The sequence below is a fragment of the Elephantulus edwardii genome, unplaced genomic scaffold, assembly GCF_000299155.1.
Source record: "Elephantulus edwardii isolate Elephantulus edwardi_28Jun2011 unplaced genomic scaffold, EleEdw1.0 scaffold00103, whole genome shotgun sequence".
Lineage (NCBI taxonomy): Eukaryota > Metazoa > Chordata > Mammalia > Macroscelidea > Macroscelididae > Elephantulus > Elephantulus edwardii.
In genome coordinates, this window is record NW_006399853.1 from 9,974,851 (window position 1) to 9,990,943 (window position 16,093).

General features: G+C 37.5%; 1 protein-coding gene across 2 annotated transcripts in view; it reads left to right on the forward strand.

Annotated features, from left to right (window-relative positions):
* Positions 1-16,093, forward strand: part of WDR7 (WD repeat domain 7) — a 349,149-nt gene that overhangs the window by 32,164 nt on the left and 300,892 nt on the right. For both annotated transcript variants that reach the window (XM_006891734.1, XM_006891735.1), the window contains exon 12: positions 10,418-10,613. In XM_006891734.1, the coding sequence (XP_006891796.1) occupies positions 10,418-10,613 (196 nt within the window). The remainder of the gene's footprint in view (positions 1-10,417; positions 10,614-16,093) is intronic.

The following is a 16,093-nucleotide window of genomic DNA, read 5'->3' on the forward strand; positions in this document are numbered from 1 at the left end:
AAGCCTAATTCCAGTGGAAGGTCAGATACGAGTCAGTTCTGACTCAATGGCAATAAGTTGAATGTGAACAAACAGATCTCATTTATAACCCAGACATTGCCTGGATTCTTATTTTCATTTTTAGTTCTTTGCATCCTGATTTAAATGATAAAAATCTAAATCTTCACAATGTGTGCATTTATTTCCCATATTGCAGTGACTTTATTATACATATATTTTGTCCCTATGCATAGAATTATATATTCTTTCATAACTTATTTACCCACTGTGGGTAGGAGGTTTGAGAATTTGCCCAAAGTAGGTAGGACTCTTGTTTTCTGAAGGAGCTGTCATGGCTCAGTGGTAAGGAATCAAGCTGGCAACACAAAAGAACATGGTTTGAATCCACCTTCAGCTCCGAGCAATCTCCTCCGGTGTAATTTGCTTTATTGCCTCTGAAAATCTGCTGGAGGGTCAGCTATAGGTTGATTCCTACTTGATGATACTCAACAACAACTTCTTTATCGACCAGTTTCACTTTGCACAATTCTGAGTCCCTAGGACTAGCATCTCTTTCCTTCAAGGGGATTGATTATGATTAAGAAGTTTACAAGCCTTAGCCACCTGTTGGCTGTGCTGTATACATGGATCATTTCTACCATAGAAGAATGTTTCTTTGTTTAGACTTTTTCTAGTTTTCCGTAATAGTGGATTCATATATTTGTTCTTCTGTGACAGACTTACTTCACTCAATGCAGAGGGAGGAGTTTCATTAATTTCTTTTCCTTTAACATCATAGATTTTTTTCGTTATGTGTATGTATCATAAAACTATGGCATTTATTCATTCCTCTGGTGATGGGTGCATAGATTGTCTCCAGTTCTTAGCTGTTTGCAAATAATGCTCTCTGGAGGATGGGTGTGCATTTATCTGTTGTTGTCCCAGCCCTTATTTCTTCAGGATCTCTACCTAGAAGAGAGATGTTGGGCCAAATGATATTTCTCTTTCCAAATTTTTAAGAATTATTTGCCATAATAATATAATCCCCCAGATAATATTTGAGGTCCAATATATTCCCATCTTCTCCAGAATTTTTTGTTTTCGTCTTATGGAACTTTGCTTTGGGATGGGACCACTTCTTACCATTTTTTTGATTGACCTTTCCCAGTTGTGTATTGTGTTCTGCTGCTAACTAAAAAGACCTATGTCTCCATTGGTTCGAATCCACCAGCAGTTTTGCAGGAGAAAGGTGAAGACTCTCCTGTAAAAATCTTCAGAAACCGATGGAGGATCAGAATTAACTTGACAAAAACCAACAGAGAAATTGTGTGTGGAGTTTTAAGTCATTTCCTTTCTTAATCTTACATTAAATTCTTCGTATTTATTTGCTGAGTTACTAAACAACTACTAAACAGTTGAAAAGAGATCCAGTTCTAATTAGCCCACTTTTTCCTCTTTATTATCTTTTATTTATATTTAATTAATGAAAGAAGACAATAAACCAGTTCCTGAAAGTCTTATTTGTCAATAACTTAATTATCCAATTAAAAGGTTTCTCGTGTTTTTGACTGGAAAACATGTTTCTTTTCCTAAAATAGTTACTAAAGTGATAGTCATTTGCTGTTTTTTCATTTCTTTTTTTTTTTTTGTTTGCCTTTTTAAAAAGAATGCTAAGCTGTGAATTGAGAATTGTTTTTTTCTTTGGTTCTAATTTTGTGACAATGTAGAAATGAAATGAGCGCTCATAGACACTTGGACATTGTTTCCTTTCAGGTGGAATATTTAAAAATGATAAATGATGCATCTTAACTGCACATTTATGTTCCATAGAAAGAGTTCTGGGAAGTCCAAGAAATACTGATTAAGAGAATAGTGGGATTGATTTATGAGTGGAAGAAGCCAGTCATTTATAGCTTGTCTACTGATGGGCATATTTAAAAGGATAGACAATAGAGTGTTCATACAGAGAGAGGATCTAGAGCAAAAGAACAAAAAATACTTTAGGAAAAGAACAGATTTCTTCTGAAAAAGATCATGAATAGAAAGACCAATATAATTTAGGACCCAAGTTAGTGAAAGTTCAAAACAAAACAAACAAACAAACAAACAAAAAAATATATATAGTATGTATCTGTTTATCTATCTATACATACACACACACACACACATATGTATTATTTACATTGGGAATTGTAACAAAGTGGAATCATCTCCCCAGGGAGCTCGTAGATGGGATAAACTGTCTCTAATTTCTGTAATTCATGGCAGATGCTTAGGAACAGGTTACATAAGAGGTTTCTGGGAATGGTTGAAAATGAAGCCTTGTAAAATGTGCGAGGTCAGACTGGCTGACCTAGGTGGTATATTCTGACTCTGTCAGATCCCGTGACGGCTTGTGGCATTGCGCTGCTCAGCACTAATGCATCGGGAGGATTATTTACTGGCAAATTCAGCAGGAGTTTATTGGGTTTAGAGTTCCTTGATAAATATAAGCAGCCTTTGAATAGGGTTGTTGTGCTCCAGCATCTTCCCTGTTTCAATTGTGTTAATGTTTTCATCAAATCAAAATTGGGTTTTTTGCTTGTTTAATCTTCTGCTTATTACTTGCCTTGACTTCCGCATAGCTTTTGGTGTCCTTGGTGTCTGCTGCTTCTAGGGAAGAATTAGTACAGTGTCCAAAATATGAACAGGAATAGTTTTTGCCCATATAATAGTTACTAGGCATGTAAGATACTGGATCTGCACAGTACAAGTTCTACTCTGTAAGACTAACACTAAAAAAAAAATGCTCTTTCTGTCTTACACTCTTTAAGACAGTTGATGGCAAAGATCACTCAGTGGAATATGTGATATAGGAATAAAAGATTGGAGATTTTGATTATGTATATTTTTTTAATCTTAAGAAATTTAGCTTTATTTTTAAAATACAGTGGTTCAAGGCTACCAGCTGCTCTGTGGGAGAAGGATGGGCAGTCTCCTCCCATAAGATTAACTGCATCTGCAAACTCACCAGAGGGTCAGCTATGGGCTCCAGCTCTTCGGTAGACAACACACAACATAACTTAGGAAGTTTAGCTTTGTTTTTAAAATGGATTATTTTTAGAAATGGGCTTTATGGACACATAGCAGATTCTGATGTCCGTGCTGGTTTCCCGTTTCAGATGGCCACATCACCCTGACAGGCAGCGTGGGTGTGCCATACACAGAGTCACAGTGCCCCTCCACCCCCGGCATGCTTCCAGCTCAAACATATTTGTTTAAAGGATTTGCAGGTTCTGTAATGTGATCTTTAACCCAAACATCACACAATGGACAGAGGAAGTATTGATGGGAAAACTTTCTAATAAAAATTAAATGCATGGTCATCAGCCAGATGTTTATTGTGTATGAGTTGGAACTGACTCTGAGCTTACATTCTAGCGGCTATTCAGAGGAGTGAATTGCATAGGAGAAGACAACCTACATTTCTTTCCACGGAGAAGCTGGTAAATTTGAACCATACACCTTTGGATTGGCAGCCCAATTTCTTACCACTAAGCCACCATCCTTAATACCAGCAGTTGGGATATCAGGAAAAATATTACATTGTGTAAGTTCACGGTGAGAGACCTCTTCAAAATCAAGTGTGCCAGAGATGATGAAGATAGGACGGGATTCAGATTTCTTATTCCTAGGGTCACTCTGGGTCCTATATGAGTTGATAGCACTTAACATTACAATATATCTCAAGCTTTTTAAATGAAGGGGTATATGTAAGAAAAGTTTGGAGCATAAACATTTTAAAGCATGTTGTTCGTATTTGGGAATGGCTGTGTTATTAGTTACGCAGTTTATATAACTAAATTAATATATTGTAGTAACGTTATAAGACATGTTTAGGTGAATTTTTCAACCTGACGTGAAAGAAAGCGACGTTTAATAGAACTGTTCCACCAGCTTCTCTGTGGGAAAAAATAGGAAATCTCTTAATGCTCTGTACCTGCTGGAGGCACCCAACAACAGCAACACAATCAACTCACAGAATTAGTGTATATAAAGTCAGTGTTCAGTAATCAAGATTTCTAGACGTTAACAATGAAAGAATTGTGCTCATTGATTTTGCTTATGTGGACGCCAGGTCTGAATCTGGGAGGAACATGAGTTATTAAGCATTGTTTAAGAGGTGCTTCTTTAATAACTTTGCAGACAAATAAGAGGAAAGCAAATCAATTGTACTTTTAGAACATCTTTTAAGATCTTTTAATAGCTGTGAATTATTTTATGTTCATTTACTTACTGTTTTAATTAAAATTAATACAAAAATGGTGCTTGAAAAGCTGTCCTTTAAAAAAAAATTAAATGGGCCAGACATTTCCTATGCTTATTTTCCCCCCTAGATTGCAAAGATAACCATCAACTCAAAATGAATCAGTGGAATAAAAATTAGTGTGGTTTTACTGTATCAGGCCATTTCCACTCTAGGCTAGTTTTTCTTCATAGGAGTTGAACTAGCATTTTCGTGAAAGAGGAATAATTAGTTTTTAAAATCCCTGTTTAAAAAGTAAAGGTCCAGCTTTTCTTGAGTGAAGTATCTCTAATGATGGTGCTCCCTTGGACTTAGGAGTATTGAGTTTGTTGCTGTTGTAGTTATTTTCGTACTTGAGTGTTTCAGCTCTTTCCAGAATGTTCTTTAGCACAGTGAAGCTAGAATTACCTCTTCAGGGGCCGCCATGTGCAGCTGTGGCACAGTGTGTGTGTTTTGGACCAGAAGGTGTTTGTAGGTGGGCCATGCTGTTTGTCAACATCATTATTGCTCTCTGCAAAAGAAAAATACAAGCTTTCTTTTTTTAATTGAGATTTTAATGAAAATTTATAGAGAACTTGGATTTCTATTCATTGTTGCACATTATCCTCCCTGCCCCTCCCCTCGCCCATTCACTTTCTCTTTGGAAAAAAAAATTCTTTCATTATTATACAACGCCCCACCCCCACCCCAGTCCCATTTGCTATGCACCTATTATTCTGGACTGTTGTCATGCAGATAATACCTAAATGTATATTCTTTTTAAGCAGTTCTTTCTCTCATCTGTTTCAATGTGGTGTACATTAATTATTCCCTCTTTTGTTATTTTCTCTCCAACTCCGATGTCAATCCTGTTTCATAACAGTGACATTATGAAGTATTTGTCCTTTCATGAATGAGATATTTCACTCAGCATAATGTCCTCCAGGGTCACACGTTTTGTATAATATTTCACGAGTTCCTTGTTTTTCAATGCAGCGTAGTATTCCATTATGTGAATATACCAGAGCTTCTCTATCCATTTGTTTGTTGATGAGCACGTGGGTAGTTTCCATCTCTTTGCCATTGTGAACAACACAGCAATACACATGGGTGTACATAACGAGCTTTCTTTAAGTAAACACATGTACTGTGAGAAAATGTATAACATTGTCACAAAAAATTTAGAAATTTAACAATTGGAGGATTTTGGGCTTTTTTACACATTTGACACAACATCTGTTATTTAAAACAGAAACTTGCTGTTGTTTTGTATTGATCTGTATGTCGTTTTGTTACTTTTATGTCCTTATATTAGTATATGAAACCCGAATGGGGTAATGATGAGGGTTTGGGCTGCTGATCAGAAGGTAATTAGTTCAAATTCACTAGATGCTCTGGGGGAAAAGATGGATAATCTCCTCCCATAAAGATTCATCTCCATGAATCAGAACCAACTCGATTGCAATATGTTTGAATTTTAAAGAAAATAGTATTATATAAGAATAATAATGTCATGTATAAATTCCTCAATTCATCAAAAAGGGTTGCCTTTTCTTAACTCTTTGAAATTGTCCCCCTGCACATATATGAAGAGACAAAGGAAAGATCAAAAGTTCTGACGTTGAGACTTCTCCTGAGAGGTTAAGAATGCCAAGTTTAAGTTTATCATAGGCATGGCAGAAGGTTTTTGTTGTTGGTTTTTATTTTATTTGCTTAATGACTGCTGCTCTTGCTTTTCTAGGAGATAGGTAGGTAGGTAGGTAGGTAGATAGATAGATAGATAGATAGATAGGTAGATGTTAGATAGATAGATAGATAGATAGATAGATAGATAGATAGATAGATAGATAGTTATTGACAGAGGTAGTGGGTAGAACAGTAGACTCCATAGCTTAGTGTCTAATGTTCAGATCTGCCCACAGAGCATAAATTGAGGCTGACTTAAAAATAAAGGGGAGGGGGGAGCTCTGGTGGCCTGATGGCAAGGAGCTGCAACTACAATCCCAGAGGCTCATGGTTCAAATCCACCACATGCTCTGCCGGGAAAGGAGGGACAATCTCCTCCTGTATCAGTCAGATCTGATTTGACGGTATACTCACACAAAAATAATTTTTAAAAAATCAATTAAAAAAATAAAGGGGGGTGGGGAAGAAAAACCCAAAGGAGAAACTTCATATTGACTCATACCTAGTTTTCTCTGGCCTTTAAAATCTGATGACAGAGTGTGAACCTTCCTACAGTGACTTAGACCTGAATGCTAGCAAGTAGGTCATTTTGAGGGTGACACTAATTAAGGAGCAGCTCTTTTAAAATAGGCTTATGGAGAGCTTATGAGATGTTGAGTCAAAAGTGACAAGTGTGAGTGTTTTGGTGGGTCAATGTGCAATTGAAGGATGTGTGTAGATGGGAAGGGGGCTGTTGATGAATCATTTGTTCTGGTTTTCTTTCATAAAGGGAAAATAACCACTCTTAGTTTTATTTTCTCTGATAAAAGGAAGAAATTGATATGTTTGTGCAGATGAATGTTGCAAAATAGAAAATAGTGTTAATAACATAGCAACCACTCTATGTAAGACTATTGGGTAAAAATAAATTATTTACTAATTGTCATTTATAAGGAATCCCAGTGGTATAGTGAAAAACTGATCAGGCCACGTCTATGTATACCATGGCCACATAAAATAATGCTTTTTTTTAGATAAAAAAGAATATTTGGTATCTTTTATTAATACAGACTCAATGATAACTCAGAAATGCAATGCATCCATTTCCATTGTATAAGTGGTCTGTCTCTTGAAGTAGCAATATATGTCTGTTGAAACAGCATACATATTTTATGTAGTTTGAACTAGTGGAAAATAAAGGCATCCAGGCATGTATCATTTTCAGCCTGTTTTTGTCTAATACTCCCTATGTTTAAGTTGTATGTGTAGTCTACCAATTTATTTTGCTTTTTCGGTTGGTTTAAGGCTAAGTTTTATTACAGAAGCTAGATGTCCTTTAATCTTTAATATCTCTTATAAAAAATAACATTTGATATTTCAATTAAATATTATAGGAACATGAAATGTCTAACACATGCTTGTTTAAGAAAATTCTGTGTGATGTTTTCATAAAGGCTTATGTTATCTTTTTTTAAAAATTATTTTATATTGATTTGCTTACAAACTTCATATATATTTTATTTCACACTATTCTTCATTCACATGGTGCTTTGTGCAATAATTCTCACTCCTTATGTTTTGTAAAATGAACCACCATTGGACTATATGCACCATTACCCTGTCTTTTCAGGACCCCATCTGATCTTTGCCATTTCCATGACCCCCTCCCTCCACCCACCAAATTGTGCAACCCTGTAATTTTGCCCCTACCCATCCCCTCTCTCTGCTCCCCCTATTCTCTTCCTTGGATATCCATATATATTTTAGTAGTTTTCCTTCTGTTTTTATAATGATAGTCTTATGCAGTACTTGCCCTTATGAGACTGAGTTGATTCTGAAGCATAATGCTCTTCAGTCTCTCCCGTGTTACGTAGTATTTTTTTAAATTTTTGCTCCAGAGGTCTGCACAGTATTGCATTGTGTGAATCTACCACAATTTCTAAATCCATTTGGTTGTGGTTGGACATTTGGTCTGTTTCCATGTTCTTGTGATGCTGAATAATGCAGCTATGAACTTTGGTGTACAAATTTCTATGTCTCAGTTCTAATTTCCTTGGGCTATATTCCTAGTACTGGAATAACTGAGTTATATGGAGTTTCTGTGTTCAGCTTTTTTTGCAGAAACATCAGACTGCCTTCCAGAGAGGTTGCATTTTACAATCCTGCCAGCAGTGTGTGAGTGCTCCCACCTCTCCATCTCCTCTCCAGCATCTATTGCTGCCCTCCTGCTAGACCCTGCCACTGCTACTGGGGTGAGATGGTATCTCACTGTGGTTTTAATTTGCATCTCTTTTATTGCCAGGGATTTTGAGCATTTCTTCATATGTCTCTTCACCATCAGAATATCTTCTTCTGTGAAAAGTCTTTCTCTGTCTTTTGCCCATTTTGTAATTGGGCTATTGGTCTTTTTCTTCTGGAGACCAAGTAGTGGTCATAAACTTTTGTTATGGGACCCTTGTCTGAGGTGGTACTACCAAATATTTTTTCCCGGTTGGTAGGTTTTCTTTTCACCCTATTGGTAAAAGTTTTTGATTGATATACACAGGGGCTTAGTCTTTAGAAGGTCTCATTCATTAATTTTATCCTCTCTAGATTGTGCATTTCTGGCTGTATTTGTCAGTTTCATTATACTGTAGACTAGGGCTTTCAGCTTAATCCCAGTTTTTCTTGAACTTTTTGGTTTGGGGCTTTACTCCCAGGTCTCTGATCCACCTTGAGTTGATTTTTGTGCATGGTGTGAGGTGTGGATCCTGTTTCAACTTTCTCCTAGTAGCAGCCCAGTTTTACCAACACCATTTATTTGTTGAATAGGTTGTCATTTTCTCATTTGACAATTTTACTTCCGTGTTGAACATCAGTTAACCATAAATAAATGGGCCCAGGAATGAACTTAAATAGAGATACAAAAGACCTGTACAAAGAAAACTACAGAACACTTCTGTGAGAAACAATAAAAAACTTAAATAAATGGAAAATTGTTCTATGTTCATGGATAGGAAGACTCAATATAGTAAAAATTACAATCCTACTAGAAGTCTTTCTACATGTTCTGTGCAATCCCATTACAGATACAAAATTACTTTTTCAATGAGATTGAAAGAGAAATTTTTAAGTTTATTTGGAGATGAGAGAGACTCTGAATAAACAAAGCACTTCTGAAAAACAAAAATGGAAAGGCATAGTAATCCTACTACACAGAAGTAATGACCAAAACAGCATGGTTCTGGTACAATGACAGGCATATAGAACAGTGAAACAGACTCAAGAATCCAGAGTGGACCCAGCTATCTCTGGCCAACTGATAGTATGTTATCTTTTTAAACTTAGTTCTCTTACATTTGAAATTTGAGAAACACCTGTTACACTGATCTCAGGGCAATCTAGAGTCGTGTCTGTCATGAGCTGCACTGTTCACCCAAAGGCTGGACCTCTCAGATGGTTCAAATCCACCAGCAGCTCAGCAGTAGAAACCACAATCTCCTTCTAACAAATCACAGCGTCTTGTGAAACCTTCTGGCGGGTCACTGTGAGTCTGTCTCAACCTGAAGGCAGTGAGTTTGAGGTTGATACTGATCATAGTGATTAAAATATAAAGCAAAAAGGATACATAAAGCTGACAAAGAACAACACACTTGAAATTCAAAACTAAGTAAACAGTTGAAGCATACTATTCTTTACACTATTAATTCCTGACCACATTGAAAATTTACTTTCGATTATTTATAAAAAGAGAAATCATTTAAAATCAAAATAAGCTTGAAGACAATAAAGCAAAATCATGATGAAAAGAAAATGAGTCCACCGAGGGTTTGCATTCAGAAACAGGTCCCCACGACCCCGCACAGCTATGGACGGACAGTGCGTTGAACGGACTGCAATGTGGTTAGTGGAGCTGGTGCCCCTGCAGGCGTCGTGGAGGGAAGCACATCCACGCGACAGTGTAAAGTAGCTGGGGCTCTAAGAATTGGAGGCACAGAGGGCCTGCGAGGGTGGTGTTTTTGAGCAGAGGTGCAGAAAGGAGCAGGAGCCTAAATGACAGGCTCACCGACAGAAAGCAGCAACGCAGAAAGCAGCTGGAGCTGGAAACAAAGGCGCGCTCGGACTGTGGCGAGAGAGCCCATAATAACAGATCAATTTGCGTTCCGCTTTGCCAGGTCAAACGCAGCAATCTTTGCAGTAAGGTCATCCCTGGAGTGGAACAGCAGATCTCCAAGCACATCCTTCCCATTTTTTATGGAATAATGGTGTAGTATTCCCACCCCTGACGCTCCTCCACTGGGTGTTTTGTGCACAGTATGAGGAAATGCAGATGTTTCAACACAACCTCGTCTTAAGATTGGTCGGCCAAGGTGCTGAGTGTATACTGACTTTGGGGTGGGTTTTTGTTTGGTTGTTTTTTTGTTGTTGTTGGTTTTTTTGTTTGTTTGTTTGTTTTTTAGGTATTGAGGGCAGGATCGATTTTATTCAGCCTTTAATCTCCAGGTGATCCAGGTTTCTTCTTCTTTCCAGGCACGAGTGCAGCACTGTGTCTGCTCGGTAGCCAGCGACCACTCAGTAGGACTTCTAAGTTTGCGAGAGAAAAAGTGCATCATGCTGGCATCTCGGCACCTTTTCCCTATCCACGTGATCAAGTGGAGGCCTTCTGATGACTACCTGGTGGTTGGATGCTCGGATGGCTCTGTGTACGTCTGGCAAATGGACACTGGTAAGAACTGGGACACGAGAGACAATAGAAAATTAAATGGGTATATTTGATTTCCTAGAAATTTAAAACACACACATACATAGGTCCTAAAATAGAAAAAAGGTTAGTACTTTTTTCTTTATCCTTCTTTTTCTGAAATACTTTTTTTTATCAATAAAGAAACATTTACGTGGCCTCTTACTGGTTATACCATGTTTTATGGAGCTATTCATCAATCTCTAAGACATGTGATTGAAAACAGCACATGGAAGACAGTATGCATACCTGCGCCGTCCTCGTCATCCCTGACACAGCCATCTCCTTGAGGCTCTTCCTCTCTTTCATTGGCCCTTCGCCTTTCCAGGCATGATATCCCCTCCCAAGGAATAGCATCTTCTAGCAACATGTGAGCATTGTCATCTTTGCTTCCAAGGAGCACTCTGGCTGCACCTTCTCCCAGACATGTCTGTCTGTTGTTTTGTCAGTCCATAGGATATTCAGTACTCTTCTCCCCAACACCACAACACAAAGGCATCAGTTCTTTTTTTTTAAATTTATTAATTTTAATGAACACTTACAGAGATTTTGGGTTTCCATTTATTCATTGTTGCACTATAAAGGCATCAATTCTTCTGTCATCTTTATTCATTGTCCAGCTCTCAGATTCCTAGCAAGTGATTGAAAAGACCACGGCCTGAATCACAGTGGATAAGATCAAATCTGTTGTTACCTAAACAATAGAAGATCAGCATTGGGCAGTTAAATTTAGTAGGGGAATTAAAGAAGTTACTGGTTTGGGAAAACAAAATGAAAATTTTAAACGTCAGAAATTTTATGTGTAGGGATTTGATGTGGAGTAATTAGTGAGACTGGCTAAGGACAAGAAGGGTTCAGAGCTGCTATACATAGGGTTGCTATAGGTTGCAGGCAGCCCAATGACACATAACAACTTACTATATTGGTTGTTTTTTTGCTTAAGCCTCATGTTTAGAGTCAACAAGACCTCAGGGAGGACTTTTATATTTAAAAATCAGTTGTTATTACATTTTGTAGAAAGATTCTTCTAAGTGGTACAGCACTCTTCTGTCAATATGCTGTACTGAGGTAACCTGGAGTTACTGTAATGCTGAACCTTGTGCTATTGGGGTGTCAAATGCCATAACAGTTACCCATGATGGACAGTGTTTGGTGGAGCTCCCAATTTAAGACAGACTTGGAAACAGGCGTGGCATCCACTTCCTAAACAGTATGCCCCTGGAAAAAAATCTATGAACTTGGAGAAATGACAATAGTTATAGAAAAGCTTCAGGTCTTTTGTTCATAAGGTCGTTATGAGTTGTGCCCGACTTGACAGCAATCAACAACAAGTAATGCTTTCGTTAATTAACATTCACTGTGACACGTTTGTACGCAGATGCTTGTGGGTTTCCCTCGGAAACTTTTAAGCATATAACTGAGTATGAGTCAGGACTTTTGAGAAACCATTCTGCTCTACTGTTGTCATTTTTATTAATCATCTATCAGTATTTAAGACTTTTTTTTTAAATTATTTGTGTGTGTGTGTGTGTGTGTGTGTGTGTGTGTGTGTGTGTGTACCGTCAAATCAGATCTGACTGGTACAGGAGGAGATTGCCCCTCCTTCCCTGGCAGAGCATCTGGTGGATTCGAACCGTGCGCCTCTGGGATTGCAATGCAACTTCTTGCCACTAGGCCACCAGAGCTCCCCAGTATTTAAGACTTTTAAAAATATTTATGATTGTACTGATGACTTAGTGGTTGCAAATTGCACTGTCAGCACAAAGGAATGTAGTTAGAATCTACCAGTTGTTCAGTGGGAAAAAGATGGGCAGTCAGCTCCCATGCAATTTACTGCCTCTGAAAGCCCACTGGAGGGTCAGCTATGGACTGATTCAGATTCAACAAATAGTGTTGTACATAAATGATTGCCTTTGGCTTTTTTGTTGTTGATGATGATGATTTGTTTTAAATACTGGCCCTCGAGGTCAGCTTGCACATATTTCCGCCTGAGCTGTGGTTCAGTTTGGGAGAGAAACCATTTTGGGGTGCGTCGTTGGAGTCTGTCATGATCTTCTACTTAAAACCCCCTGTTTTGCTTTGGGGGTAGGGGAAGCAGTACTTTGGAAGCATGAGGGAATTTTTACTTTCACTCTTTCTTGTCTGATTAAAAAAAAAAAAAGAATTTCAGTTTCATTTGTTTTAAAGTAAGCGTGATCATGGGTACAGTTCCTTTTGTTAATGCATCTGTTTTATTGTGTGTCTCTGCCTGTGTATCTCCATACAGCTTGGTGTTGTTGATCATGCAAAACTGAGTATGCAGTGAGTGGTCTAGAACTCTTGCACGCCTCAGTGTCTTCCGTTTCTCTAGTGATACCATTTTTTTTTTTTTAGTGATACCATTTTAATCAGGCTTTATTTTAAATAACCTTTCCTTCATCAAACTTAATATGTGTATTATCTAATTTTTAAAGCCCCCAAATTGTCAGGTTTTGTGTGCCATTGAGTCAGAGTAAACTCATAGCTGACCCTCCAAGCAGTGCCTCAGAGGCCATAAATCACACGGGAGAAAACTCCCCTCTTTTTTTTTTTTTTTTTTTTTTTCACAAACGTAGTAGAATTGATAAAAGAGTAACCATTTCCCAGTGGTGAAGGTTGTTAACATTTTGTAATAATCCATTTTGGTCTTGTTTTTTAAAAACACAGTTGCTGTCACAGCACAGGTGAACATTTGAATTTTGCTTTTATGTCCCTTTCTGTTATGGTTTATCCTCAGAGCAGCGCAGCTTGGCACTTGCCACTTGGGATACCCAACAGACTAAATACAACACTTGACCTGAGCTCTGGAGTCAAGCTGCTTGACTTGAATTCAGGAGCCACCACTTATTTTTTATTATAGAAAAGTCACTGAACTTGGTTCCTCAGTTTCCTCATTTGTGTAAGGAGGTTCATAACAGTTTCTACTTCATAGTGTTACTGAGAAAATGAATTTTGGTTTACTTGGTAGGAGACAAAATAATCTAAGTGTTTATATACATATCAATGTATCTGTGTATATAAGTACCTGTGTATACATTATCTAATATTGTTACTAAGTAAGCATGTTTGTTTGAATTATTATTTAGTTGAATTTAGAAGTATGACATTTAGTAACATTTTCATGGACAATAATTTTTTAAATAAAAAATTATTTTATATTGGTTTGCTTATAAAGTCTGTTCATATACATTGTTTTTTATACTATCAGGACAATTAATATGAAAGAAAACAAGTACTTATAGCAAAAATGACATTCATACAACATTGTACTTAAAATGCTATAAATATTAAATCACTAGTTGATATATCTTTAATGAAAAGGCATACTCAATTTTTAAAAGAACTTTTTAAAAGAAATGAGATGAAGGAATAAAATATCTTTTTCTTCTGATACATTAATACATATTTTAAATCTTAAATTTTTAAGAAATGAGACTTAACTAAAGCCCATTACTTTCCAAGTAATTTTCCTGGAAGAAAATGGCAACAAAGCCCCTGGCTCTTGGTGTGCTGGAGGATATTCGTTTCATAATCCGTCTGGTATCATTACTCATAAGAGAAATATACAGTGCTAAACACTTTCTCCTACCATCTGACCGTCAAGTGGATTTGGGTACACTGGTCCATATGGAAGTCTCAAATGAAGATAAAAATGAAAAGGCAGAATTTCTTTTGGATTTGAACCACAGTGGCCGGTATTCATGCTTTTTCTCCTCCTTGCTTTTGAGGCTTTAGCTAGTGATATAGGGGCCCCCGGGGAGGCAGTGAGGCACATCCTGAAGGTATTGGCATTATTTATTTATTAAATTTATTTATTTATTAAATAAATAAAAAATGAAGCTAGATAAATCAGATTCAGACAAGGCTTGATGCATGAAATGTATTTAAACTCTGGGAAGAGACTTCATTCCCCTTCTTCCCAGTGTCCTGGGAATGCATTTCTACAAGCGAAGGCATATTCCACTGTAGCTGCTTATGCTTGTGGGGTGGTCTTTGCTGTTTGCATTTGTCAACGGTGCTGCTTCCTGGAGCTACATAGCACTCAATACTCACCTCTGTACTTCTAGACAGCGTTTTCTTTGAGTTTCATTTTGCTTCAAAGGGAACATTTTGCATGTTTCCCTCCATGAAGTTGATTATGTAAAATTTAGCTTGCAAGACAAGAGGTCAAGAATGCTGTTTTGCTGTGACTTCTTTTAATCATTTGAAGTCAAAGATCCTATAGAAGAATCATGATTGAGAAGGGGAAGATATAGATCAGAATTTAAAATTTTTTATAGACTCCGGACTTCCTGGAGCCATGCAGACTAGTGAACCTTTGAAATAATGGCTCTGAGATAAAATTTAAGCTTTAAAACAAAAATATCCCCTGAAATCTTCTTTTAGAAAGCACTACTTTAGCTTAAATGTTTGGGGGTTGGGTGGGGGAAAGGATCTGTCTTGAGCATTATAATCTTTTAAAAATTGTGTTGTTGTTGTTATGTGCCCTCAAGTTGACTGGCTCACATCGACCCTGTGAACAACGGCTCTGACCCCCACCCTATCCCGAGTCAGCTTCACTATCTCTTACACACCAGACCCCATTGCCACTGTCACTGTGTCAATCTGTCTTGTCCAGGGTCTTCCTCTCCTGTGCCATCCTGCCATCCTTCCAAACATAATGTCCTCCACGGACTAGTTGATGCCCAATGTATGTAAGATGGAGCTTCAAAATCCTTGTCCCCAAAGAGCAAACTGGTTTCCCTCGCTTCAGGACAGACCTATTTGTTCTTTTGGCGGTCTGTGGTTATTTTCAACACTCTTCTCCAGCATCACAACTCAAAGGCATTAATTCTTCTTCTGCCAGTCCCTGGTCATACAGCAGCAACTGCGAATAGGAAGTTTTATGAGTGCTGATTTCATGTATTTGACTCTACATATAGTATTTGACACAGTAGATTTGATACTGTGCTTTAACAGTGAAATACCATCTCTTTGTGTATCCATTACAGGATACACCATGAAGCTTGTTGATAATTGAAGGGATTCAGTTGAATCTTCAAACTTTGAATAACCACTGGCTATTTCCTTGTGAAATAGAAAGCGCCATAAAATCTTTATTGTGTCAAATTGTACAATTATGGTTTCTGTTTTTTTCTATTAATTAAAAAAGTGCTGTAGAACAGAAGACGCAAAGAGTGAAAAGTTAATAAAAGAGAAGTTACTTGACTAAAACTGTTGTGTGCTGTGAAGTTGGAACTGACCCATAGCTGATCCTCCAACAGGGAGGAGATTGCCTGTCATTCTCATGCAGAGTAGCTTGGTGGATTGAAACCGTGTGCCTTCAGGATTGCAGTGCAGCTTCTTGTCACTAGGCTACCGGTGACTAAAATTGAAGACCATCAAATATAATGAGAGTTTATTTTTCTCTTGCTGTTAATTGAAAAGATTCAGTTGAATTTTTTTTT